General features: G+C 44.4%; 1 protein-coding gene across 1 annotated transcript; it reads left to right on the plus strand.

The window, feature by feature from the left end:
* The first annotated feature begins 1,094 nt into the window (after window positions 1-1,094).
* COX5A (cytochrome c oxidase subunit 5A) lies at window positions 1,095-21,792 on the plus strand. Its single transcript, XM_005666147.3, has 5 exons — window positions 1,095-1,287; window positions 9,103-9,219; window positions 11,298-11,419; window positions 17,463-17,585; window positions 21,628-21,792. Exons 1-4 carry the CDS (start codon window positions 1,182-1,184, stop codon window positions 17,574-17,576), a joined length of 459 nt encoding a protein of 152 aa, XP_005666204.1. The 5' UTR covers window positions 1,095-1,181; the 3' UTR covers window positions 17,577-17,585; window positions 21,628-21,792.

Consider the following 21,792-nt stretch of genomic DNA (forward strand, 5'->3'; position numbering starts at 1 on the left):
TGCAGTTACTGAGGCCAGATTTGATATTAAGAGTCTTGGGATTTAATCGACCCCTTCCTGTAGGGACTGGAAGTGGTGGTTTCCCCAGAAACATCCAGGTGAGTCCTGGAACTGGGGATTTGGTGAAAAGAGAGTCAATTGCCTGCAAGAAATCTAATTTCTGAGGCTGTTTCCTTCTCTGTAAAGTGATTGCACTCATATTTTTTTTCCAATTTTTGGCCGCCCCGTGGCATATGGAGATCCTGGGCCAGGGAACAGATTCCAAGGTAATCGCCACTCAAGTCGTAGCTGCGGCAACACCGGGTCCTTAACCCACTATGCGTGGCAGGGGATGGAACCCTGGTCTCAGAGCTCCCAAGACACGGCCAATCCCGCCTGTGGCGCCCCAGCGGGAGCTCCTCCACTCATTTCCTAATGCTTGCGGATTTGTTATACAGGAATATTGCTGTTGATCCCTGTTATGGCGCAGGGGAAAATAATCCGACTAGTAACCATGAGGTTGAGGGTTCCATCCCTGGCCTCACTCAGTGGGTTAAGGATCCGGCGTTGCGGTGAGCCATGGTGTAGGTTGCAGACGCCGCTAGGATCTGGCGTTGCTATGGCTGCAGCATAGGCTGGCGGCTACAGCTCCAATTCCACCCTTAGCCTGGAAACTTCCATTATGTTGCAGGTGCGGCCCTAAAAAGCAAAAAAAAAAAAAAAAAAAAAAGATTAGTTGCTAATAAGATCTTATACACAAGCAGTTGTTTTGCCCCCACTTGTTCTCTTATTGTAGGCTCACACCAGGTGGTAAACAAAAAAGATATTTTTATTATAATTTGTCGTTATTATTGTTATCGTTCCCATTTTGAGGTGCTGGAGTCGCCTCTCGAGCCTGTCCACTGCTGTCCTCTGCCATCCTACCATCCTAGCTCCACAATAGCAGATCTGGTCCACGCCCAGACCCGGGCGGCGGGGCGGGGCGCGGCGCCGAAATGGTTTGTCCTGAACGCGCCGCCGTAGGCCGCCTGCGGCCGCGTGTGGCCCCTTTCCGCCTAGGCGCGAGCGCCGCAGTGGGAGGGCCTCCACGCTCCGCCCGCCCTGCGTCGGTGCGTGAGTTCGGCCCCCACGAGCTTCGAAGCGGCCCTTGAGCTCACACCCGGCTTTGCCTTAGCGTTAACCTGCGCGCCGCCATCGCCGTCATGCTAGGCGCCGCTGTTCGCCGCTGCTCCGTAGCAGCAGCCGCAGTCGCCCGGGCCAGCCCTCGAGGCCTTCTGCACCCCACTCCGACCCCCGGCCCCGCCGCCGGTAAGGCTCCCGCCTGCCACTGTCCGCGCCCGCGTGTCCTTGTGGTGACCTGGGCCCCCGCCGCCATGCGAGGGCAGGCTCGCCCAGAGGCCTAGCCCCTGCCCTGCGGGCCGACGGCCGAACCTGAGGACCGCTAGCCATTCCCGCCGCCGCCGAGTTGTGGAGGACTCGAGGGCGCGTCCCGGGGTCCTCCCTTGGCGCGACTTCCTGGTGCGGGCACCGCGGACCGGTCGAGCGTGGACCTGCTGTGGGTGCACCTCCCGCGCCCACTGGACCTCTTCGGTCCCCGGGCCATGACCGTGCCCTGGCGTTGATCCTGCGGCCACTGACTGGGAGTGGCTACCGCCGGCCTGCAGCGCTTCCGCGAAGGTGACATTGAGCTCAGGGTAGAAGGCGGGAGTGGCCCCTCCGGGGACCCTGGCACCGCCGCCCGCAGCCTCTTCCGAGAACACTTTATACTTCCGTGACTGGGACACAGTGTAGTCTTTTCATCAGGCATTTCTCGTTACCGTTTTGTGTGTCACTTTCTCCAGCCGTTCTTTTATTTTTAGACACTGTTGTGCCATGTTTTAATTCTTCCATCTTTACATTAGATCAGTGTATGTGGTTGTTTCCTGAGGTCTGGAAGAGAGCCTGACTTGATAGGTCTTAGGATAAGAATATTACTGTTTGGAAAACGGGGTACCACAGACCCAGGAGTCCTGGGTCCTACAAACTTGGAGAAGTTTTATTTTTTATTTGTGCTTCCGGCTAGAAGTCTGGTTGCTGGAGTATGAGATGTTCTGCTGATTTCTGTCTCTTATTTTGCCTTCTGCTTAATATGTGTTCCAGGAGACTTTGTGTCCAGCACTGAACTTTTAATTATTGTAAATGCACTTTAAAAAATTTATTGGAATATAGTTGGCTCACAGTGTTGTGCCCATTTCTTGTAACTGCGCTTTGATCTTGGTGCATGACGGTAGCATATGCTAACGTTATAAAATTTAAACATGCACTCAAACTCAAAACTAATAGTGTTGTTCTTTTGACTATTTAACTAGCGCTTCAGAACCTAAGGAGTTATGTTTTGCTTCGGTTTTGTTCATGTGGATACATTTGGGGGAGGTGTTCTTGACCTCTTGAAAAGAATTGTTACATTTTGTGGCAGGTTGAGGAAGTGGCAGGCTTTCTGCAAACTCTAGATTTAAGGCAGTTCTTTCTCCAGTAAATTTGGACTACTGGTTTATCTGCTAGGCATTCTCCGCACCCTCTTTAGTATAATTCCCTAACAAAAAGCTTTATTTTAGGTATTGTCCCATAGACCTAAATATTTGCCACAAGGAGGCAGTATTGGTTATATTCATGTCAACTGCTTTCTAGCGGTGTGACCTTGGAGGTATTAGTTAAACCTTAAGACTCAGTTCCCTCATCTCTAAAACCAGGATAATATTTAGTAGTTGTGAAATTTAAATGAGATAATATAAACTCTTACCCCTTTCCAGGTACAAATGCTTAAGACATACTTGCTTTATTATAGTGCTTTTCATTTTTGCATATTATAGGTGAGGTTTGTTACCAGTTTGAGACTGAAGAGGTTTTATGCAATTGAAAGTTAAAAAGATTAAGATTTTTGGATGAAGCTATCCAAGGGCAAATGAGAATATACTTGAGAGCTCTGAGGGGGTTAACCTGGATGGAGGGCTTCAAGTTTGCTTTAGATAAAAAACTTAAATTCCGTATTTGCTCCAAGAAATCTTCAGCTTCTAACAGAATTGTTTTCCAGTAACTGCGGGATTAAATAATGAAATATTTTGAATAATGGTTAGATTCTCTAGTCAACCCTTAAAAGTTATGCAATCCTGGCTCCTAATCCTTATCCTGATAGTTTTGGAAAGATGGGAGTTGTTTTCACTTTCCCTTTCTTGTTGCAGTGCCTTTAAGTAGGCACTTTTTATTACCTTCTGATATTTTTTTCTGCACCACTCCCACATTTATAGATTTACAGCCTTTGGGCCCCAAGATTCATGACTGCTCTTAGGTCTTGTACCTCCGTAGCCCTGCCTTTGGGCTTGTTCATGGACACCCTACATTGTTCACCTCTATCCGTTGCTCTTAGATATACCACTACCAAAATGTCCATTCTTTGAGCCATATCTGAGAGTTATTGAATGGAAAACTATCTGATTTAACTAAATTTAAACCAAGGGAATTAATAAGCTCCTTTAATTTTTCTGAATATGTTAGCATTTTATTGTCAGGTAATAGACTGCTTGACTGAATGCCAAAAAGCAGTGTTAGAAATAGATTTTTAGGAGTTCCCGTTGTGGCAAGGTGGATTAGGAATCCAGCGTTGTCTCTGCAGCATTGCAGGTTTGATCCCTGGACTGGTGCAGTGGCTTAAGGATCCGGCATCACCGCAGCTATGGCATAGGTTGATGCTACAGCTTGGATTCAGTTCGAGGAGTTTCCATATGCCATGAGTGTGGCCAATAAAGAAAAAATGTCTTTTTTTTTTTTTTTTTTGGTCTTTCCTAGGGCTGCACCTCTGGCATATGGAGTTTCCCAGGCTAGGGGTCAAATCGGAGCTGTAGCCGCTGGCCTACAGCAGAGCCACAGCAACATGGGATCCGAGCCACATCTGCAGCCTACACCACAACTCACAGCAACGCCAGATCCTTAACCCACTGAGTGAGGCCAGGGATCAAACCAGCAACATCATGGTTCCTAGTTGTATTCGTTTCCGCTGTGCCACCACGGGAACTCCTGAAAAATCCCAGTTTTTTTATAGCTCCCTTTTCCTTCTCTGGAAGCGTCAGTTTGTATAAAAGTACCGAGTAACTGTTTTCCAAGACAGTTTACCTCACAAGCTTCAAAACTAAGTGGAAATGCTGTACTTAAGTAGGGTTGGTATGGGGGAGGGAAAGAATGCCTATGTAGTTTATCTAAAAATCAAAATGCCAGAGTTCCCGTTGTGGCTCAGTGGTAACAAAACCAACTGGTATCCATGAGGATGCGAGTTCGATCCCTGGCCTCACTCACTGGGTTAAGGATCCAGTGTTGCTGTGAGCTATGGTGTAGGTGGAAGATGCAGCTCAGACATCGCTGTGACTGTGGTGTAGGCCAGCAGCTGCAACTCTGATTTGACGCTCTACCCTGGGAACTTCCATATACTGCGGGTGTCACCCTTAAAAGACAGATAAAATAAAATAAAAATAAAAATGTTAAGTATGTCTCTAACTAGAAGAATAGATCCTGCTCTACCCATTACTGGAATTAGGAATATAATTTAAGCCATGTGGGAAAGTATGTTTTTCCTGATCTAGAAGCAGTATGTGTTCCCAGTGCTTACTTGGTATTCTAAATAGTTATCTCCTGTAGGGTTTTTGTTTTGGAATACAACCGGTTTATAACTTGAGACTCTCAGAAGCAAGGTGAACAAATCATTGAGGGTGATCAATTGATCTCCTTGACTAGGATTTGCAGTTGCTGGTCATCTTTTTCATAGTGAGAAAACAAAACAAAGTCACAGTCATCCACTGAAATCCCATGTTGGCAGTGAGCAAAAGAAATTCACTATCATGAAACACTCACTTTCCTAGATGGTTGGAGAAGTACACTTTAAAATTACTTATAGGGGAGTTCCCATTGTGGCGCAGCAGAAACGAATCCAACTAGGAACCATCAGGTTTCGGGTTTGATCCCTGGCCTTGCTCAGTGGGTTAAGGATCTGGCTTTGCCGTAAGCTGTGGTGTAGGTCACAGACTCGGCTCGGATCCCACGTGGCTGTGGCTCTGCCGTAGGCCGGCAGCTACAGCTCCAATTAGACCCCTAGCCTGGGAACTTCCATATGCCGCCGGAAGCGGCCCTAGAAATGGCAAAAAGACAAATAAAAATAAAAATAAAATTACTTATGGGAAGAGAAATATATACTTTGTTTTCCTTAGGTAAATACTTAGAGATAATTGGGTGGGATGATAGATGTGTGTTTTACTTAATAAGGAACTGCTAAACAGTTTATACTTGCATTATATATTTGCACTTTATTCAGCTACAGATAACTTCATTTTTTGAAAAGATAGTTTACAAATTTTTGCAAACAGTGGGCTGAAGAGTTGTTTTTGTTTCTGACATGTTAAGCTTTTAAAATAACCAGAAATTAATACCAAGCTTCTAATTCATGTAACAAGAAATGGAATTTGAAGAATGTTTTATTTCTATAAGTTATGATTTCCATAAATATAAGATAAATTAGGGAGTTCCCATCATAGCTGAGTGGGTTGAGAACCCAGCTAGCATCCATGAAGATGTGGGTTCCATCCCTGGTCTTGTTCAGTGGGTTAAAGGATCTGACATTGCTGTAAGCTATGGTGTAGGCAGGCAACTGCAGTTCTGATTCAACCCCTAGCCTGGGAACTTCCATGTGCCATAGCTGCAGCCCTTAAAGCTGCCATTTTTTCAATGCCTACTTACAAGGGGCTAAGCCCTGGGCAAAGTGTTAGCTGGCTTTCTTTACTTTTCTTTTTTTTGTCTTTTGTCTTCTCAGGGCCCCACCCACAGCATGTGGAAGTTCCCAGGCTAGAGGTCTAATCATAGCTGTATCTGCTGGCCTACACCACAGCCACAGCCATGCTAGATCCAAGCCTAGTCTGTGACCTGCATCACAGCTCACTGCAGTGCCGGATCTTTAACCCACAGAGCAATGCCAGGGATCAAACCCTCATCCTTGTAGATACTAGTCAAATTCATTAACCACTGAGCTACAACGGGAACTCCACCTGGCTTTCTTTTTTTTTTTTTTTTTTTTTTTTTTTTTTTTTTTTTTTTTTTTTGCCTTTTAGGGCCGCACCTGTGGCATATGGCAAGGGATCAAATCAGAGCTCCAGCTGCCGGTGTACGCTACAAACACAGCAGTGCTAAATCCGAGCCACATCTGTGACCTACACACAGCTCATGGCAATGCCAGATCCTTAACCCCGGAGCGAGGCCAGGGTTGGAACCCGCAACCTCGTGGTTACTAGTCGGATTCATTTCTACTGCATCACAAGGGGAACACCCTGGCCTTCATTTTTAATCATATTCTGCTAAAGTAGTGGTATCCCATTTTACAGATAAGGATTATAAAACTTGAGTTAATTTTACCAAAGTCAAACAGTGGGAGAGTGAAGAACCTAAAAGTATCTGACTATTAAAGCTTTGCTGCCTCCTAAAACTCAAAGGTGAAAATTCCTTATCCTCTCTCCTGCCCAGTACAGAGGCTGTTTACAAAGAATTCAGATTTCTTTAACTCTCAATTCACTATCCATATGACAAGCAGAAACTAAAATGGAAAGGCTTTTCATATGGTACTGGAAAGGGTATATTGATTGGGAGCAGAATGCTAATAAGTATGTCCTGTTTTTGTGATTGTGTTATATTTTTTAAAGTCTTACTTCTTGGAAATCTAATAAAGCTGTATTTTTTGTTTGTTTGTTTGTTGACTTTTTAGGGCCACACTTGTGGCATATGGAGGTTCCCAGGCTAGGGGTTGAATCGGAGCTGCAGTTGCTGCACTTCGCCACAGCCACAGCCACAGCCACATCAGATCCGAGCTGCATCTGCAACCTACACCACAGCTCACGGTAACACCAGATCCTTAACCCACTGAGCAAGGCCATGGATGGAACCCAGATCCTCATGGTTCCTAGTCAGATTCGTTTCTGCTATGCCACAACCACAATGGGAACTCCCAGAGTGCACTTTTTTTTATAAGAATTTGGGGGAGGAGCTGTAGTTTGATAAAACAGTTATTGATTGATTGATTGATTTTTGTCTTTTTAGGGCCATATCTGCCCATGTGGAATTCCCAGGCTAGGGGTCAAATTGGAACTGCAGCTGCTGGCCTATACTTCAGCCAAGGCAACTTAGGCTCTGAGTCACATCTGTGACCTACACCTCATCTTATGGCAGTGCTGGATCCTTAACCCACTGAATGAGGCCAGGGATTGAACCCTCATCCTCATGGTTGCTAGTAAGATTTGTTACCACTGAGCCATGAAGGGAACTCTGATAAAGCAATTTTTAAAATATAATTGCTTTGTCAGGATGTGTAACTTATTTTGGAATATAATTTAATGGAGAGCATGAGGTATTTTAAAACTTATCATGAAGGGAGTTCCCATCGTGGTGCAGCAGAAACAAATCCAACTAGTATCCAGGAGGGTGCAGGTTTGATCCCGCCCTCATTTAGTGGGTTCAGGGATCTGGCATTGCCATGGGCTGTGGTATAGGCCAGCAGCTGCAGCTCTGATTCAAGCCCTAGCCTGGAAACCTCCATATGCCGTGGGTATATAAAAAAAGTCCCCCAAAAAATTTGCTTAAAAACAAGAATGGACATTAATTTGCTAGAAATTAATACTCTTGCTTATTCACTTATTTACTTAAGTGTATAAATAAATAATTTTTCCTTCCAAAGATAATTTCCTGCTACCATTACACATTAGAGGTGGAAAAGTGTGTAGTCCTTTTTGTTCTACTTGCTTTTCTGTGCTTAATTAAGCCAGTGCAAAAGATTTGTTTGATTTGACCTACTGAATGACTTTCCTGCCGTGACATAATGTGGTTGATTCAAAACATGGGGTTCCTAGAGTTCCCATCATGGTTCAGCAGAAACGAATCTGACTAGAATCCATGAGGACGCAGGTTCGATCCCTGACCTCGTTTTGTGGGTTAAGGATCCGGCGTTGCCGTGATCTGTGGTGTAGGTCGCAGACATGGCTCAGATCTCATGTTGCTGTGGCTATGGTGTAGGCCAGCAGCTATGGCTCTGATTCAACTCAGCCTGGGAACCTCCATATGGCGTGGGTGCAGCCCTCAAAAGACCAAAAAAAAAAAATTGGAGTTCCCATTGTGGCTCAGCAGGTTAAAAACCCGACTAGTATCCATGAGAAAGTGGTTTTAATCCCTAGCCTTGCACAGTGAGTTAAGGACCCGGCATTGCCACGAGCTGTGCTAAAGTTCAAAGATTTGGCTTGGATCTGGCGTTGCTGTGCCTGTGGTTTAGACTGGCAGCTGTAGCTCTGATTCGACCCCTAGCCTGGGAACTTCCATATGCCATGGGTGCAGCCCCAAAAAGGAAAAAAAGAAAAAAAATTAAATGCATTGAGTGTTTGTAATACTACTGAACCGTGCATTTAAAAATGGTTAAGACTGGGAAGTTCCCTTGTGGTACAGTGGGTTAAGGATCCAGCATTGGCACAGCCATGGCTAAGGTTTGATCCCTGGCCTGGGAACTTCCATATGTCACAGGCGTGGGCCCCCAAAAAATCTTGGTGCAAAAATGCCCAAGATTTGGAGTTCCCTGGTGGCTTATTGGGTTAAGGATCAATCCCATGTTAATCTCTGCTGTAGCCTGGGTCACTGGCCAAGAAACTTCTGCATGCCATGGGCATGGCTAAAAAAAGTAGTTAAGATTGTAAATTTTATGTTGCGTGTACTTTAAGACACCCCAAAACAAAAAAGAAAAAACAGGAGTTCCCGTCGTGGCGCAGTGGTTAACGAATCCGACTAGGAACCATGAGGTTGCGGGTTTGGCCCCTGCCCTTGCTCAGTGGGTTAACGATCCGGCGTTGCCGTGAGCTGTGGTGTAGATCGCAGATGCGGCTCGGATCCCGCGTTGCTGTGGCTCTGGCGTAGGCCGGTGGCTACAGCTCCGATTGGACCCCTAGCCTGGGAACCCCCATATGCCACGGGAGCAAAAAAAAAAAAAAAGAAAAAACAACAAAAAAAAACTAATATATTGGCAAGATACGTCTAGTACTGCTTCTGTACATTGAAGTTATTGTTCTTTCTCCATTGTAGCTATCCAGTCAATTCGCTGCTACTCCCATGGCTCACATGAGACAGATGAGGAGTTTGATGCTCGCTGGGTGACATACTTCAATAAGCCAGATATTGATGCTTGGGAATTGCGTAAAGGTAATTGGAACATAGGCATATTTGTCTATTTTGATATAGAATTATGAACCTCTGTGTCATCTTCCACTACTTTGTTGAAAGTAATGACAGTTAAACCTTGAAAAACTCAGGGTTGGGGCATCAATACCCACCCCTATGTGGAAAATCCACACATAATTTTATAGTTGGCCCTCCTTATCTGCAGTTTTGCATCCAAGGTTCCCCATCTACAGATTCAACCAACTTCAGATAGTGTAGTACTGTAATATTGAAAAAAATCCACGTTCAGTCCATGTTGGTCAAGGGTTCGCTGTATTTTGAAAACATGTGTCATGTAAACTAGGTATTGTCATGTATTGTGCAGTTAGGAAAGTTTATGGTTTTCATAGTGTTTCCTGTAAAACAAGGTTTTTTTACAGGAAGCACAGTTGGCATTTGGGCCAAAGAGCTCTGTGTTGAAGGGCTGTCCTTTGCATTGAAAGATGTTTAGCAGCATCCTTGGTTTCTGCCCACTAGATGGCAACGGCCTTAGTTGTGACAGACAAAAATGTCTCCCGGGGGACAAAATAATCCCTGATTGAAAACAGCTTCTCTAATGATAAGTCACCGTGAGCTGGAATTAACAATTAGTGTACCTTTTAGATAATTTATGCAAGTAGTCCTTTGGTCCTCTTTCCCTCTTGATAATAGTTTGGGAGTTTTGTTATTTTTATGATTTGTCCTGCTCTGAATAAGTGTCCAATCTGAGTAAGCTAGAACTTGTTTTTCTTAACTTTGTGGATGCACATTTAACTTGAGTAAGTAGCATTAATAATACCTAGGCTAAGGAACCATGAGGTTGGGGCTTCAATCCCTGGCCTTGCTCAGTGGGGTAAGGATCCGGCGTTGCCGTGAACTGTGGTGTAGGTTGCAGATGAGGCTTGGATCTCACATTGCTGTGGCTGTGGTGTAGGCCGGCAGCCATAGCCCCGATTGGACCCCTAGCCTAGGAACCTCCATATGCCACGGTGCAGCCCTAAAAAACAACAACAAAAATAATAATAAGTAGGCTAGTAGACTGGTAAATAACAAATTTTAAGTGGTAGTAGTTTATCTCGGACCAAGAGTTCAGTCTCTATGGCCGTATTCTAGTCACTGGTGTCCTTTGTTTAATATTTTAAAATAAGTAAAATTAAGAAACCTAAATGCTTCATACTTCTCTGCAGGACGTAATGATTCCATTTTGCTGCAACTAGGGAAATTCTTATTGAATAATCTTGAGTAGAATTAATGAAAAGAACATTCCCATTAAGAGAATTTTAAATTTTATCGTGTATCCTTTTGTGCAGAGCCAAAAGTAATCATGCCCAGTCATTTTCTTGTTGAATGTTTATGACTGTGCACTAATGGATCTCTGTATCTCCTTAATATCCTCACTTGGGTTTCATTATGTCTCAAGCATTTCTCTGGCTAGTTTATATTATTTTCCAATTAGATCTATCATAAAGCAACCATAGTACATACATTGTACTAAGAGTTAAAGATGTGAGTTGAAAATGACCCTCTTGTTTGAAAAGAAACCAGCTGATTGTGAAAATACTGTTTGCAGTTAAGAAAACTCTTGGGGAGTTCCTGTCATGGCTCAGCGGTAACGAACCTGACTAGTATCCATAAAGGTGCAGATTCAATCCCTGGGCTTGCTCAGTGGGTTAAGGATCAGGCATGGCCTGAGCTGTGGTGTGAGTCTCAGACGCGGGTCAGATCCCACATTGCTGTGGCTGTGGCGTAGGCCAGCAGCTACAGCTCCATCTCGACCCCTAGCCTGGGAACTTCAATATGCTGTAGGATCATTCCTAAAAAGACCAAAAAAAAAAAAAAAAAGTGGGTTGTTTCTTCAGTCTGCATGCTATTGCATAGTCTTTTTTTTTTACTAATTGCCTGGAAGATCCACTATGATCTTACCATTTAGAATTTGTGAAAGATAGAGTGTATAATTTTATAAAGAGAGGAAAATAAAGGCCCAAACAGACAAGATCAGTGTCTATGGTTGAATGAAGATATGGGTAACCAAATCATAGTTTATTCCAGGTTGAGATGACCCCTCTTTTTAATTTTGACAGGGATGAACACGCTTGTTGGCTATGATCTGGTTCCAGAACCCAAAATCATTGATGCTGCTTTGCGGGCATGCAGACGCTTAAATGATTTTGCTAGTGCCGTTCGCATCCTAGAGGTTGTTAAGGTCAGTGAAGTACCAGTGTTAAAGTTGTACTGGAAGTAGGTGGGCTGTTGATTAGGTATTGGCATATTCTCTATTTTTGTGTTTGTTAAAATATCTAAAATTAGTTCCTATATTTAGCTAGAGGGGATGTACATTATAGTTAGTCGTTGTCTATTTTTGTGTGTGTGTGTGTGTGTCTTTTTGACTTTTCTAGGGCTGTACCTGTGGCATGTGGAGGTTCCCAGGCTAGGAGTCTAATCAGGGCTGTAGCTGCCAGCCTACACCAGAGCCACATCAATACCAGATCCAAGCTGCGTCTGCAACCTGCACCACAACTCACAGCAATGCCAGATCCTTAACCCACTGAGCTAGGCCAGGGATCAAACCCACAACCTCATGGTTCCTAGTCGGATTCATTAACCACTGAGCCACGACAGGAACTCCTGTAGCTAGTCCTTTTGGAGGATGCTTTGTTATTTGTTTTGTTTTGTTTTTTCTTTTTCAAGCCTCATCTACAACATATGGAAGTTCCCAGGGTAGGGGTCGAATTGGAGCTGCGGCTGCCAGCCTACGCCACAGCAACACGGGTTCCGAGCCGCATCTGTGACCTACAATGCCGGATCCTTAACCCACTGAGGAAGGCCAGAGATCGAACTCACATTCTCATGGATACTAGTCAGGTTCTTAACCCACTGAGCCACAACAGGAACTCTCTGGAGGATGCTTTGATAGATTTATTCAGGGGCTTAAAAATTGTGCTTGATACCCATTTGTTCAGCAATTCCATTTAAGAATTAATCTTAAGGAAATAATGAAGAATGTACAGGGAGTTCCCGCTGTGGTGCAGTGGGTTAAGAATCCAACTCTGGCAGCTTGGGTCACTGTGGAGGTGTGGGTTCAATCCCTGGCCTGGGAACTTCCATATGCTGAGTGTTTGGCCATAACAACAACAAAAAAAAAAAACCCAAGAATGTACAAAGGTTTTTTGGTTGTCTTTTTTTCCTGGCCACCCCATGGCATATGGAGTTCCCAGGCTAGGTATTGATCAAATCCAAGCTGTAGTTGCGGCAACACCAGGTCCTTAACCCACTGTGCAAGGCCAGGAATCAAACCTACATTCTAGCATTCCCATGATGCTGCTAATCTACCATTGCACCGCAGGGGGAGCTCCTATACAAAGGTTTTAACTACAATTTATCTTTGTGCTATTTGTGATGTGAAGTTAAAAATTAAGTGTTGCGGAGTTCCCATTGTGGCACAGTGATTAACGAATCCGACTGGGAACCATGAGCTTGCGGGTTCGATCCCTGGCCTCCCTCAGTGGGTGAAGGATCTGGCGTTGCCGTGAGCTGTGGTGTAGGTCACAGACGTGGCTCGGATCCCACATTGCTGTGGCTCTGGCGTAGACCAGCGGCTGCAGCTCCGATTGGACCCCTAGCCTGGGAACCTCCAATGCCACAGAAGTGGCCCTAGAAAAGGCAAAAAGACAAAAAAAAAAATTTAAGTGTTACTAGGCATTCCCTTGTGGCACAGTTAATTAAGGATCTAGCATTGTCTCTGCAGTGGCTCAGGTCACTGCTGTAGCTTGGGTTCATTCCCTAGCCTGGGAGCTTCCACATGCCCAAGATCAGCCCAAAAGATAAAAAAATAAATGTTGCTAGTGGTTTCTTAAGATGGAACTTCCCAGAAGAGGTTGTTACTAATGTTGTAGAATTGTGTTTAACATTAAACTTTTTAAAATTTTATTTATTGACTCTAGTGTGCAGGTGTTCCTGGGGCAGGGATCAAACCCAAGCCATAGTGGTGGCAATGCCTGATCCTTAACCCCCTGGCCGCTAGGGAACTCCATTAAAAATATTTGTAATATCTTTTTTTTTTTTTTTTTTTTTTTGTCTTTTCTAGGGCTGAACCCGTGGCATATGGAGGGTCCCAGGCTAGGAGTCTAATCGGAGCTGTAGCCGACGACCTACACCATAGCTCATGGCAACGCTGGATCCTTAACCCACTGAGTGAGGCCAGGGATCGAACCCACAACCTCGTGGTTCCTAGTTGGATTTGTTAACCACTAAGCCACAACAGGAACTCCGATATTAGTAGTATCTTAACTGAAGGAAATTATGAAATAATTTTTATGATACATGACCACATTATTTTAAAAAGTATAGCGAGAGAGTGGAGTTCTCTTGTGGCACAGCAGATTAAGGATCCCATGTTGTCACTGCAGCAGCTTGGATCACTGCTGTGATGCAGGTTCGATCCCTGGCCTGGCAGCTTCCAATGCTGTGGGCCTGGCCAAAAAATTAAGTGTTTTTTGTTTTTGTTTTTTTAAGTATATAGAGAGTGATGAAAATGTAGCAATGTATATACTTACTTTCCTTCCTCTTAGTTGATAATACCTTCTGATTTTTCTGTAGTGAACAAATTAATACGTTGATTTTTCTCTTTTCTTTCTTTTTTTTTAAAATTTTTATTTATTTATTTATTTTGTCTTTTTGCTATTTCTTTGGGCCGCACCCTCGGCATATGGAGGTTCCCAGGCTAGGGGTCAGATCGGAGCTGTAGCCACTGGCCTATGCCAGAGCCACAGCAACACGGGATCCGAGCCGCGTCTACAACTTACACCTCAGCTCACGGCAACGCCAGATTGTTAACCCACTGAGCAAGTGCAGGGACCGAACCCGCAACCTCATGGTTCCTAGTCGGATTCGCCACGACGGGAACTCCTCTTTTTTTTTTTTTTTTTTTTTAATGGCTACACACACAGCATATGAAATTCCAGGGATTGAATCTGAGCTGCAGCTGTGACCTGTGCCTACACATCAGATCCTTTAACCCACTACACCAGGCCAGGGAGGGGATCAAACCCTCACCTCTGCAGCAACCTGAGCCACTGAAGATGGATTCTTTTTTTTTTTTTTTTTCCCAGGGCCACATCTGCAGCATATGGAAGTCCCCAGGCTGGGGATGAATGGGAGCTGCAGCTGCTGGCCTGGACCACAGCCACAGCAATGCCAGATCTGAGCCATGTCTTCGACCTACACCACATCTCAAGGCAATGCCACATCCTTTAACCCAGTAAATGAGGCCAGAGATCGAAACTGCATCCTCCTGGATACTATTTGGATTTTTAACTTGCTGAGCCACCCTCTGGAAACCCTCTGCAGTTGGATTCTTAAACCACTGCACCACAGTAGGAACTCCAGTGCATTGAGCTGGGGCTTTTTTGTTTGTTTGCTTTTGGTTTTCTTTTGCTTTTTAGTGCCCCACCCATGGCATATGGAAGTTCCGAGGCTAGGGGTCAGATCGGAGCTATAGCTGCCAGCGTACACCATAGCCGCAGTAATGCGGGATCCATGCTGAGTCTGTGACCTACACTGCAGCTTATGGTGACGCCGGATCCTTAACCCACTGAGCAAAGCCAGGGATTAAACCCGCAACCTTATGGATACTAGTTGGGTTTGTAACCGTTGAGCCACAAACGGAACTCCCTCCAATGCACTGAATTTTAAACAAGAATTTTATATTTAAAAAATACAGGAGTTCCCGTCGTGGCGCAGTGGTTAACGAATCCGACTAGGAACCAAGAGGTTGCAGGTTCGATCCCTGCCCTTGTTCAGTGGGTTAACGATCCGGCGTTGCCGTGAGCTGTGGTGTAGGTTGCAGACGTGGCTCGGATCCTGCGTTGCTGTGCCTCTGGCGTAGGCCGGTGGCTACAGCTCCGATTCGACCCCTAGCCTGGGAACCTCCATATGCCTCGGGAGCGGCCCAAGAAATAGCAACAACAACAACAAAAAGACAAAAGACAAAAAATAAAATAAAATAAAATAAAATAGGAGTTCCCGTCGTGGCGCAGTGGTTAACGAATCCGACTAGGAACCATGAGGTTGCGGGTTCGATCCCTGCCCTTGCTCAGTGGGTTAACGATCCGGCGTTGCCGTGAGCTGTGGTGTAGGGTGCAGACACGGCTCGGATCCCGCGTTGCTGTGGCTCTGGCGTAGGCCGGTGGCTACAGCTCCGATTCAACCCCTAGCCTGGGAACCTCCATATGCCGCGGGAGCGGCCCAAGAAATAGCAACAACAAAAGACAAAAGAAAAAGTCAAAAAGACAAAAAAAAAATAATAATAATAAAATAAAATAAAATAAAAAATACAATTAGGGAGTTCTCTGATGGCCTAGCAGGTTGAGGCTCTTGCATTCACTGCTGTGGCTCTGGTTGCTGCTGTGTGACATAGGTTCATTCCCTGGCCCAGGAATTCCCACATACTGCCTGTGTGGCAAAAGAGAGAGAGAACCTGAAGTAAATGTTGAAACTCTCATTTAAAAAAAAAAAAAAAAAAACGACTAAGGAGAACTAGGGAGTTCCCTGGTTGTCTAGTGGTTAGGACTTGGTGCTTTCACCCCTGTGGCCCAGTTTCAGTTCCTGGACTGGGAACTGAGATCCCACATCAGTCCCACTGCATGCTGCGGCCAAAAAGATAAAGAGATCTAGAATTGTTAAAGACAGAAGAATAACAGCTTGACACTGTCTTAGTCCATTTGAGTTTTTAATATTTGTCCCTGAGGAACCTTGTGAGAATATAGGTATAATTATATGTTATAGTGAGTATTCATCAGAACTTTTCACTGGAGTTCTCATTGTGGTTCAACAGGTTGAGAACCTGACACAGTGTCTGTGAGGGTGCGGGTTGGATCTGGGTTCTCGCTCAGAAGGTTAAGAATCCAGCGTTGCCGTGGGCTGCAGCATAGGATACAGAGGTGGCTCACATCTGGCATTGCTGTGGTATTGGCAGGCAGCTGCAGCTCTGATTTGATCTCCTAGACTGGGAACGTCCATATGCCGCAGGTGCAGCCATAAAGAGAAAAAAAGGGGGAAACATACTCTTTTGACTTGGAAATAAGTATTGACTAAATGTAGTTCTCTGTGAAAAGACATGTTCTATAAGAAAGAAATTCAGAAATTCCCGTTGTGGCCCAGCAGAAACGAATCCGACTAGGAATAATGAGGGTGCAGGTTTGATACCTGACCTTGCTCAGTAGGTTAAGGATCCGGTGTTGCCACGAGCTGTGGTGTAGGTTGCAGACATATCTTGGATCTGGTGTGGCTGTGGCTGTGGCGTAGGCCGGCAGCTATAGTTCCGATTAGACCCCTCGCCTGGGAACCTCCGTATGCTGCGGGTGTGGCCCTAGTAAAGACAAAAGACAAAAAAGGAATAAATTCAAGGTCTGTAAGAGAGAAAGTATGACATTACTTTGTCTAAAATAGGTAAGATAATTAAGGGTTCTGTAGGCTGTCAATCCATTCAGCACTAGTACTTCATTCAGTTAGGGTATCAAATTGAGGCATATAAAAAATCTTTTCTGTGTTAATTATTCCTATTGCCTGTTAGGCACATTTAATTGCCTTTACAAAACTCTGTCATCACCACCTTCTTTTCCACTAATTCAAGGCTTTAAAATTTATCCTCCCCTTAGAGTTCTCCTGTGGTACAGCAGGTTAAGGATCCAGCATTGTCACTGTAGCGGCTTGGGTCACCACTGTGGTGTGGGTCTGATCCCTGATTTCCACATGCTGTGGCCGTGGCCAAAAAACAAAACAACAAAAAAAAACAGTGTTGAATGGTGCCTACATAAGTTGCTCTCTTTTTTTGGACAAATATGTTAACTTAAAAGTAGGTGAGTTTTGAGTTCCATTGTGGTGTGGTGGCAGCAAATCCAATTAGGAATCATGAGGTTTCGGGTTCAATCCCTGGCCTTGCTCAGTGGGTTAAGGATCCGACATGGTAGTGAGCTGTGGTGTAGGTCGCAGATGCAGCTCGGATCTGGCGTTGCTGTGGCTGTGGTGTAGGCCACCAGCTACAGCTCCAATTTGACCCCTAGCCTGGGAACCTCCTCTCCATATGCCTCGAGTGCAGGCCTTGAAAATAATAATAATAATAATAATAAATAGGTGACTTGTATTCTCTGCTACTAGCCTCTGCATATGTGATTAAAAGCATTTCAAGTTTATTTTGTTAACAGAGACAGTTTTTCAGAGCTAAATGTAAATATTTTCTTTGCCATCAGGACAAAGCAGGACCTCATAAGGAAATCTACCCCTATGTCATCCAGGAGCTTAGACCAACTTTAAATGAACTGGGAATCTCCACTCCAGAGGAACTGGGCCTTGACAAAGTGTAAACTCCATGGGTAAGATACATTCCTAAATAGGGTAGGAAAGAATCCAGGGAGGGTTGAGTGAGTGACATTTCAGTATTCTCAGAATAAGACCTTTTCATGGCCTCGTTAGATGCTGTGGGCACAGAGATTTAGAGAGTACCTGTGACCATTAATTTAAGGAGCTAGAATTTTCTAGTTATAATTATTTTATTGGTTTAAAGACAAGTAAAAACCTCCTTAATGGAGTTCCCGTCGTGGGTCAGTGGTTAACGAATCCAACTAGGAACCATGAGGTTGCGGGTTCAATCCCTGCCCTTGCTCAGTGGGTTAAGGATCCGGCGTTGCCGTGAGCTGTGGCGTAGGTCGCAGACGCAGCTCGGATCTGGCATTACTGTGGCTCTGGTGCAGGTCGGTAGCTACAGCTCCGAAGAGATCCCTAGCCGGGGAACCTCCATATGCCACAGGAGCGGCCCTAGAAAAAGACAAAAAGACAAAAAAAAAAAAAAAAAAAAGCAAAACAAAAAAACACCTCCTTAATTTAAAATCTGTATAGATTATTTCAAACATAGGCGTTCCCATGGTGGCTCAGTGGTTAATGAACCCAACTAGTAACCATGAGGTTGCAGGTTCGATGCCTGGCCTCGCTCAGTGGGATAAGGATCCAGTGTTGCCATGAGCTGTGGTGTAGATTGCAGATGCAGCTTGGATCCTGAGTTGCTGTGGCTGTGGCATAGGCCAGCAGCTGTAGCTCCGATTTGCCCCCTAGCCTGGGAACCTCCATATGCTGCGGGTGTGGCTCTAAAAAGCAAAAGGCAAAAAAAAAAAAGGAAAAGAAAAAGAATATTTCAAGCATAGAGAATAAATATAACCAAACCCAGATTTTCAGATTTTATTATTTTTGCCTATTTACTTTAGTTCCCTCCCCCTCACCAAGAAATGATAGGTTTTACATAGAGTTGAAGCTCTCTCTGTACCACTTCCTTAATTCTAACCCTTTAACCTCCTCTAACTAAAGGTAATCCATTACATACAAGGTATTCATCATGCATGCATTTATACATCTGTTTGTTTGTTTGTTTTGTCCTTTTAGAGCCACTCCCGTGGCATATGTAATTTCCCAAGCTAGGGGTTGAATCAGAGCTATAGCTGCCAGTCTACACCACAGCTACAGCAATGTGGGATCCACACTGCATCTTCAACCTACACCACAGCTCACAGCAATGCCAGATCCTTAACCTACTGATCAAGGCCAGGGATCGAACCGCATCCTCATGGATACTAGTCAGATTTGTGACCACTGAGCCACAACGGAAACTCCACATCTGTTTGTTTTTTTTTAACAGCAAGATTTTATTAATTTGATGCTTTTGTTTTCATGTGCTCAAGTTGGAATTTAATGGTTATATAAATACTCATTGATAATAACTTATTTGATACTTTGTTCTCTGTGCGAAGACAGGTTAGGTAATAAAACCTGTCACAAAATTGCCTAGATAATGAGCAGCATGAAGAAAGTCCACTGTAAAATAGAAAATATATAAGTAATAACTCAAATATTTATTTATTTTGTGTGTCTACCTGTGGCATGTAGAAGTTTCTGGGCCAGAGATTGAAACCAAGCCACAGCAGCAACTGAAGCTGCTGCAGTGACAACACTACATCCTTAACCCACTGCGCCATAAGAGAATGCCTCAAATATTTATTTTGGAGTTCCCGTCATGGCACAGCAGAAACGAATCTGACTAGAAACCACGAGGTTACGGGTTCGGTCCCTAGCCTGGCTCAGTGGGTTAAGGATCTGGTGTTGCCGTGAGCTGTGGTGTAGGTCGAAGTCGTGGCTCGGATCTGGTGTTGCCATGGCTGTGGTATAGGCCAGCAGCTGTAGCTCTAATTTGACCCCTAGCCTGGGAACCTCCATATGCCTCAGGTGCGGCCCTAAAAAGACAAAAAAAAACAAAATTATTTTAACAAACACATACAGTACATATAACTCTTAATATGTGTTAGGTGCTGTTTTAAGTGCTTTATAAATATTAGCTCATTTAATCTTCATAAGCAGCCTTATGAGGTAACTGCTATTATTGTTATTTTTCCTATTTTATTGTTTTGCCGATGAGAAAACTGAGTCACCTTGTTCAAGGTCATGAAATTAGTACAGAAACCCATGTTTAAATCCCCACACTCTGGCTCCAGAGTCAATTGCTTTTACTATGGCACACATCTTTTGTAGGCATTGTGGTACTGAGGCATTTAGTAAGGCCATGTTCTTATTTCTCACAGGTAAATAATGAGGATTAATTAGAGGATTTGCTTCCTAAGAGTAAGAGGAAATTTGTTTGTTTATTTTTGTCTTTTGTCCTTTTTGGGCTGCACTTGTGGCATGTGGAGGTTCCCAGGCCAGGGGTCTAGTCAGAGCTGTAGCTGCCAGCCTACGCCACAGCCATAGTAACACCAGGTCTGAGCCGTGTCTGTGACCCACACCATAGCTTATAGCAACGCCGGATCCTTAACTCACTGAGCGAGGCAAGGGATCGAACCCTCAATCCCATGGTTCCTAGTCAGATTTGTTTCTGCTGTGCCGTGACAGGAACTCTGAGAAAGTTTATTTTTAAAAGGTAGAACTAAACTCTCATAAAAGTTTCAATAAAAGTGGATCTGATGTTGAGAACTAGTGGCAGATCCTTCCAAGATAAAGAACCAGTGAGCCTAGTTAGGATATCATTAGTGAACACTTGATGAAGTACTTATTTAAAAATCTTAGAACTCAAAAGAGTTCCTGTATTCAGTCTTCCTACTTGACAAACTGAGCAGAAAATGCCTGAGGTTTTATGAAATCCTACATTGTATTTCTTTTACTTAAAATTTTTTAAGAGGGCACTTTTCAACACTCCTGATTGGAAAAGAAGATTACCCCAGTAAGAGCCAGGTATAAATCAACAAAATAAGCCAAACAGGAGTTCCCGTCATGGCTTAGTGGTTAGTGAACCTGACTAGCATCCATGAGGACGTGGTTCGATCCCTGGCCTTGCTCAGCGGGTTAAGGATCCAGCATTGCTGTGAGCTATGGTGTAGGTCACAGACAGTTCAGATCCTGCACTGCTGTGGTTGTGGTGTAGGCTGGCAGCTACAGCTTCGATTGGACTCCAAGCATGGGAACCTCCATATGCCATGGATACAGCCCATTTTTTTGTTTGTTTTTTTGTTTTTTGTCTTTTTACCATTTCTTGGGCCGCTCCTGTGGCATATGGAGGTTCCTGGGCTAGGGGTCCAGTCGGAGCTGTAGTTGCCAGCCTACACCACAGCTCAGGCAACGCCAGATCCTTAAGCCACTGAGCAAGCCCAGGGATGGAACCCAAAACCTCATGGTTCCTAGTCGGATTCATTAACCGCTGAGCCACAACGGGAACTCTGGGTGCAGCCTTAAAAAGACAAAAAGACAAAAAAAAAAAAAAAAAAAAAAGCCAAGCTGCTAGTACCTGATGTGTTGACTATAGGCAGAATTAAGTAAGAGCAGAAGAGACTACATAGAGGGAGTGATTTCCTTGGGCTCTTGCTCTAAAGAAGGTTATTTTTAGAGTTCTTGGGGCACAGAAGCTTAAGAATCTAGCGTTGTCACTAGAGTGGCTCAGGTTGCTGCTGTGGTGCAGATTCGATCCCTGACCCAGAAATTTCCGTATGCCATGGGTGTGGCCAAAAAAAAAAAAAAATAAGATGGTTATCATTAGAAGACTTCAATCTGGGGAGTTCCCGTCATGGCGCAGTGGTTAACGAATCCGACTAGGAACCATGAGGTTGCGGGTTCAATCCCTGCCCTTGCTCAGTGGGTTAAGGATCCGGCGTTGCAGTGAGCTGTGGCGTAGGTCACAGATGCGGCTCGGATTCCGCGTTGCTGTGGCTCTGGCGTAGGCTGGCGGCTACAGCTCCGATTAGACCCCTAGCCTGGGAACCTCCCATGTGCCGTAGGAGCGGCCCAAGATATGGCAAAAAGACAAAAAAAAAAAAAAAAAAAGAAGAAGAAGAAGAAGACTTCTATCTGTATTTTTTAGCTAATTCTTCATGTTTTCTCTTACAGATGAGCTTCCCAAGGATTTATTGATAATGCTACTTGATTATAAACAATCACCTGGAAATACTGATGATAACATATTACCTTATTTGAACAAGTTTTCCTTCGTTGAGTACCAAACTGTGTATGTAACTTGGACTTTAATAAAAGGGAAATGAGTTTGAACTGAAA

The sequence above is a fragment of the Sus scrofa genome, chromosome 7 (assembly GCF_054392235.1).
Source record: "Sus scrofa isolate SSC_HxYL_T2T_F1_AM1 chromosome 7, Sscrofa_HxYL_maternal_Yorkshire_Landrace_v2.0, whole genome shotgun sequence".
Taxonomy (NCBI): domain Eukaryota; kingdom Metazoa; phylum Chordata; class Mammalia; order Artiodactyla; family Suidae; genus Sus; species Sus scrofa.

What these genes read in the sequence shown, in the direction of transcription:
- COX5A (XM_005666147.3), top strand. Translation starts at nt 1,182, where the DNA reads ATGCTAGGCGCCGCTGTTCGCCGCTGCTCCGTAGCAGCAGCCGCAGTC. An exon ending in GACCCCCGGCCCCGCCGCCG is followed by an intron (nt 1,288 to 9,102) that starts GTAAGGCTCCCG and finishes TCTCCATTGTAG; the next exon opens with CTATCCAGTCAATTCGCTGC. An exon ending in TGCTTGGGAATTGCGTAAAG is followed by an intron (nt 9,220 to 11,297) that starts GTAATTGGAACA and finishes TAATTTTGACAG; the next exon opens with GGATGAACACGCTTGTTGGC.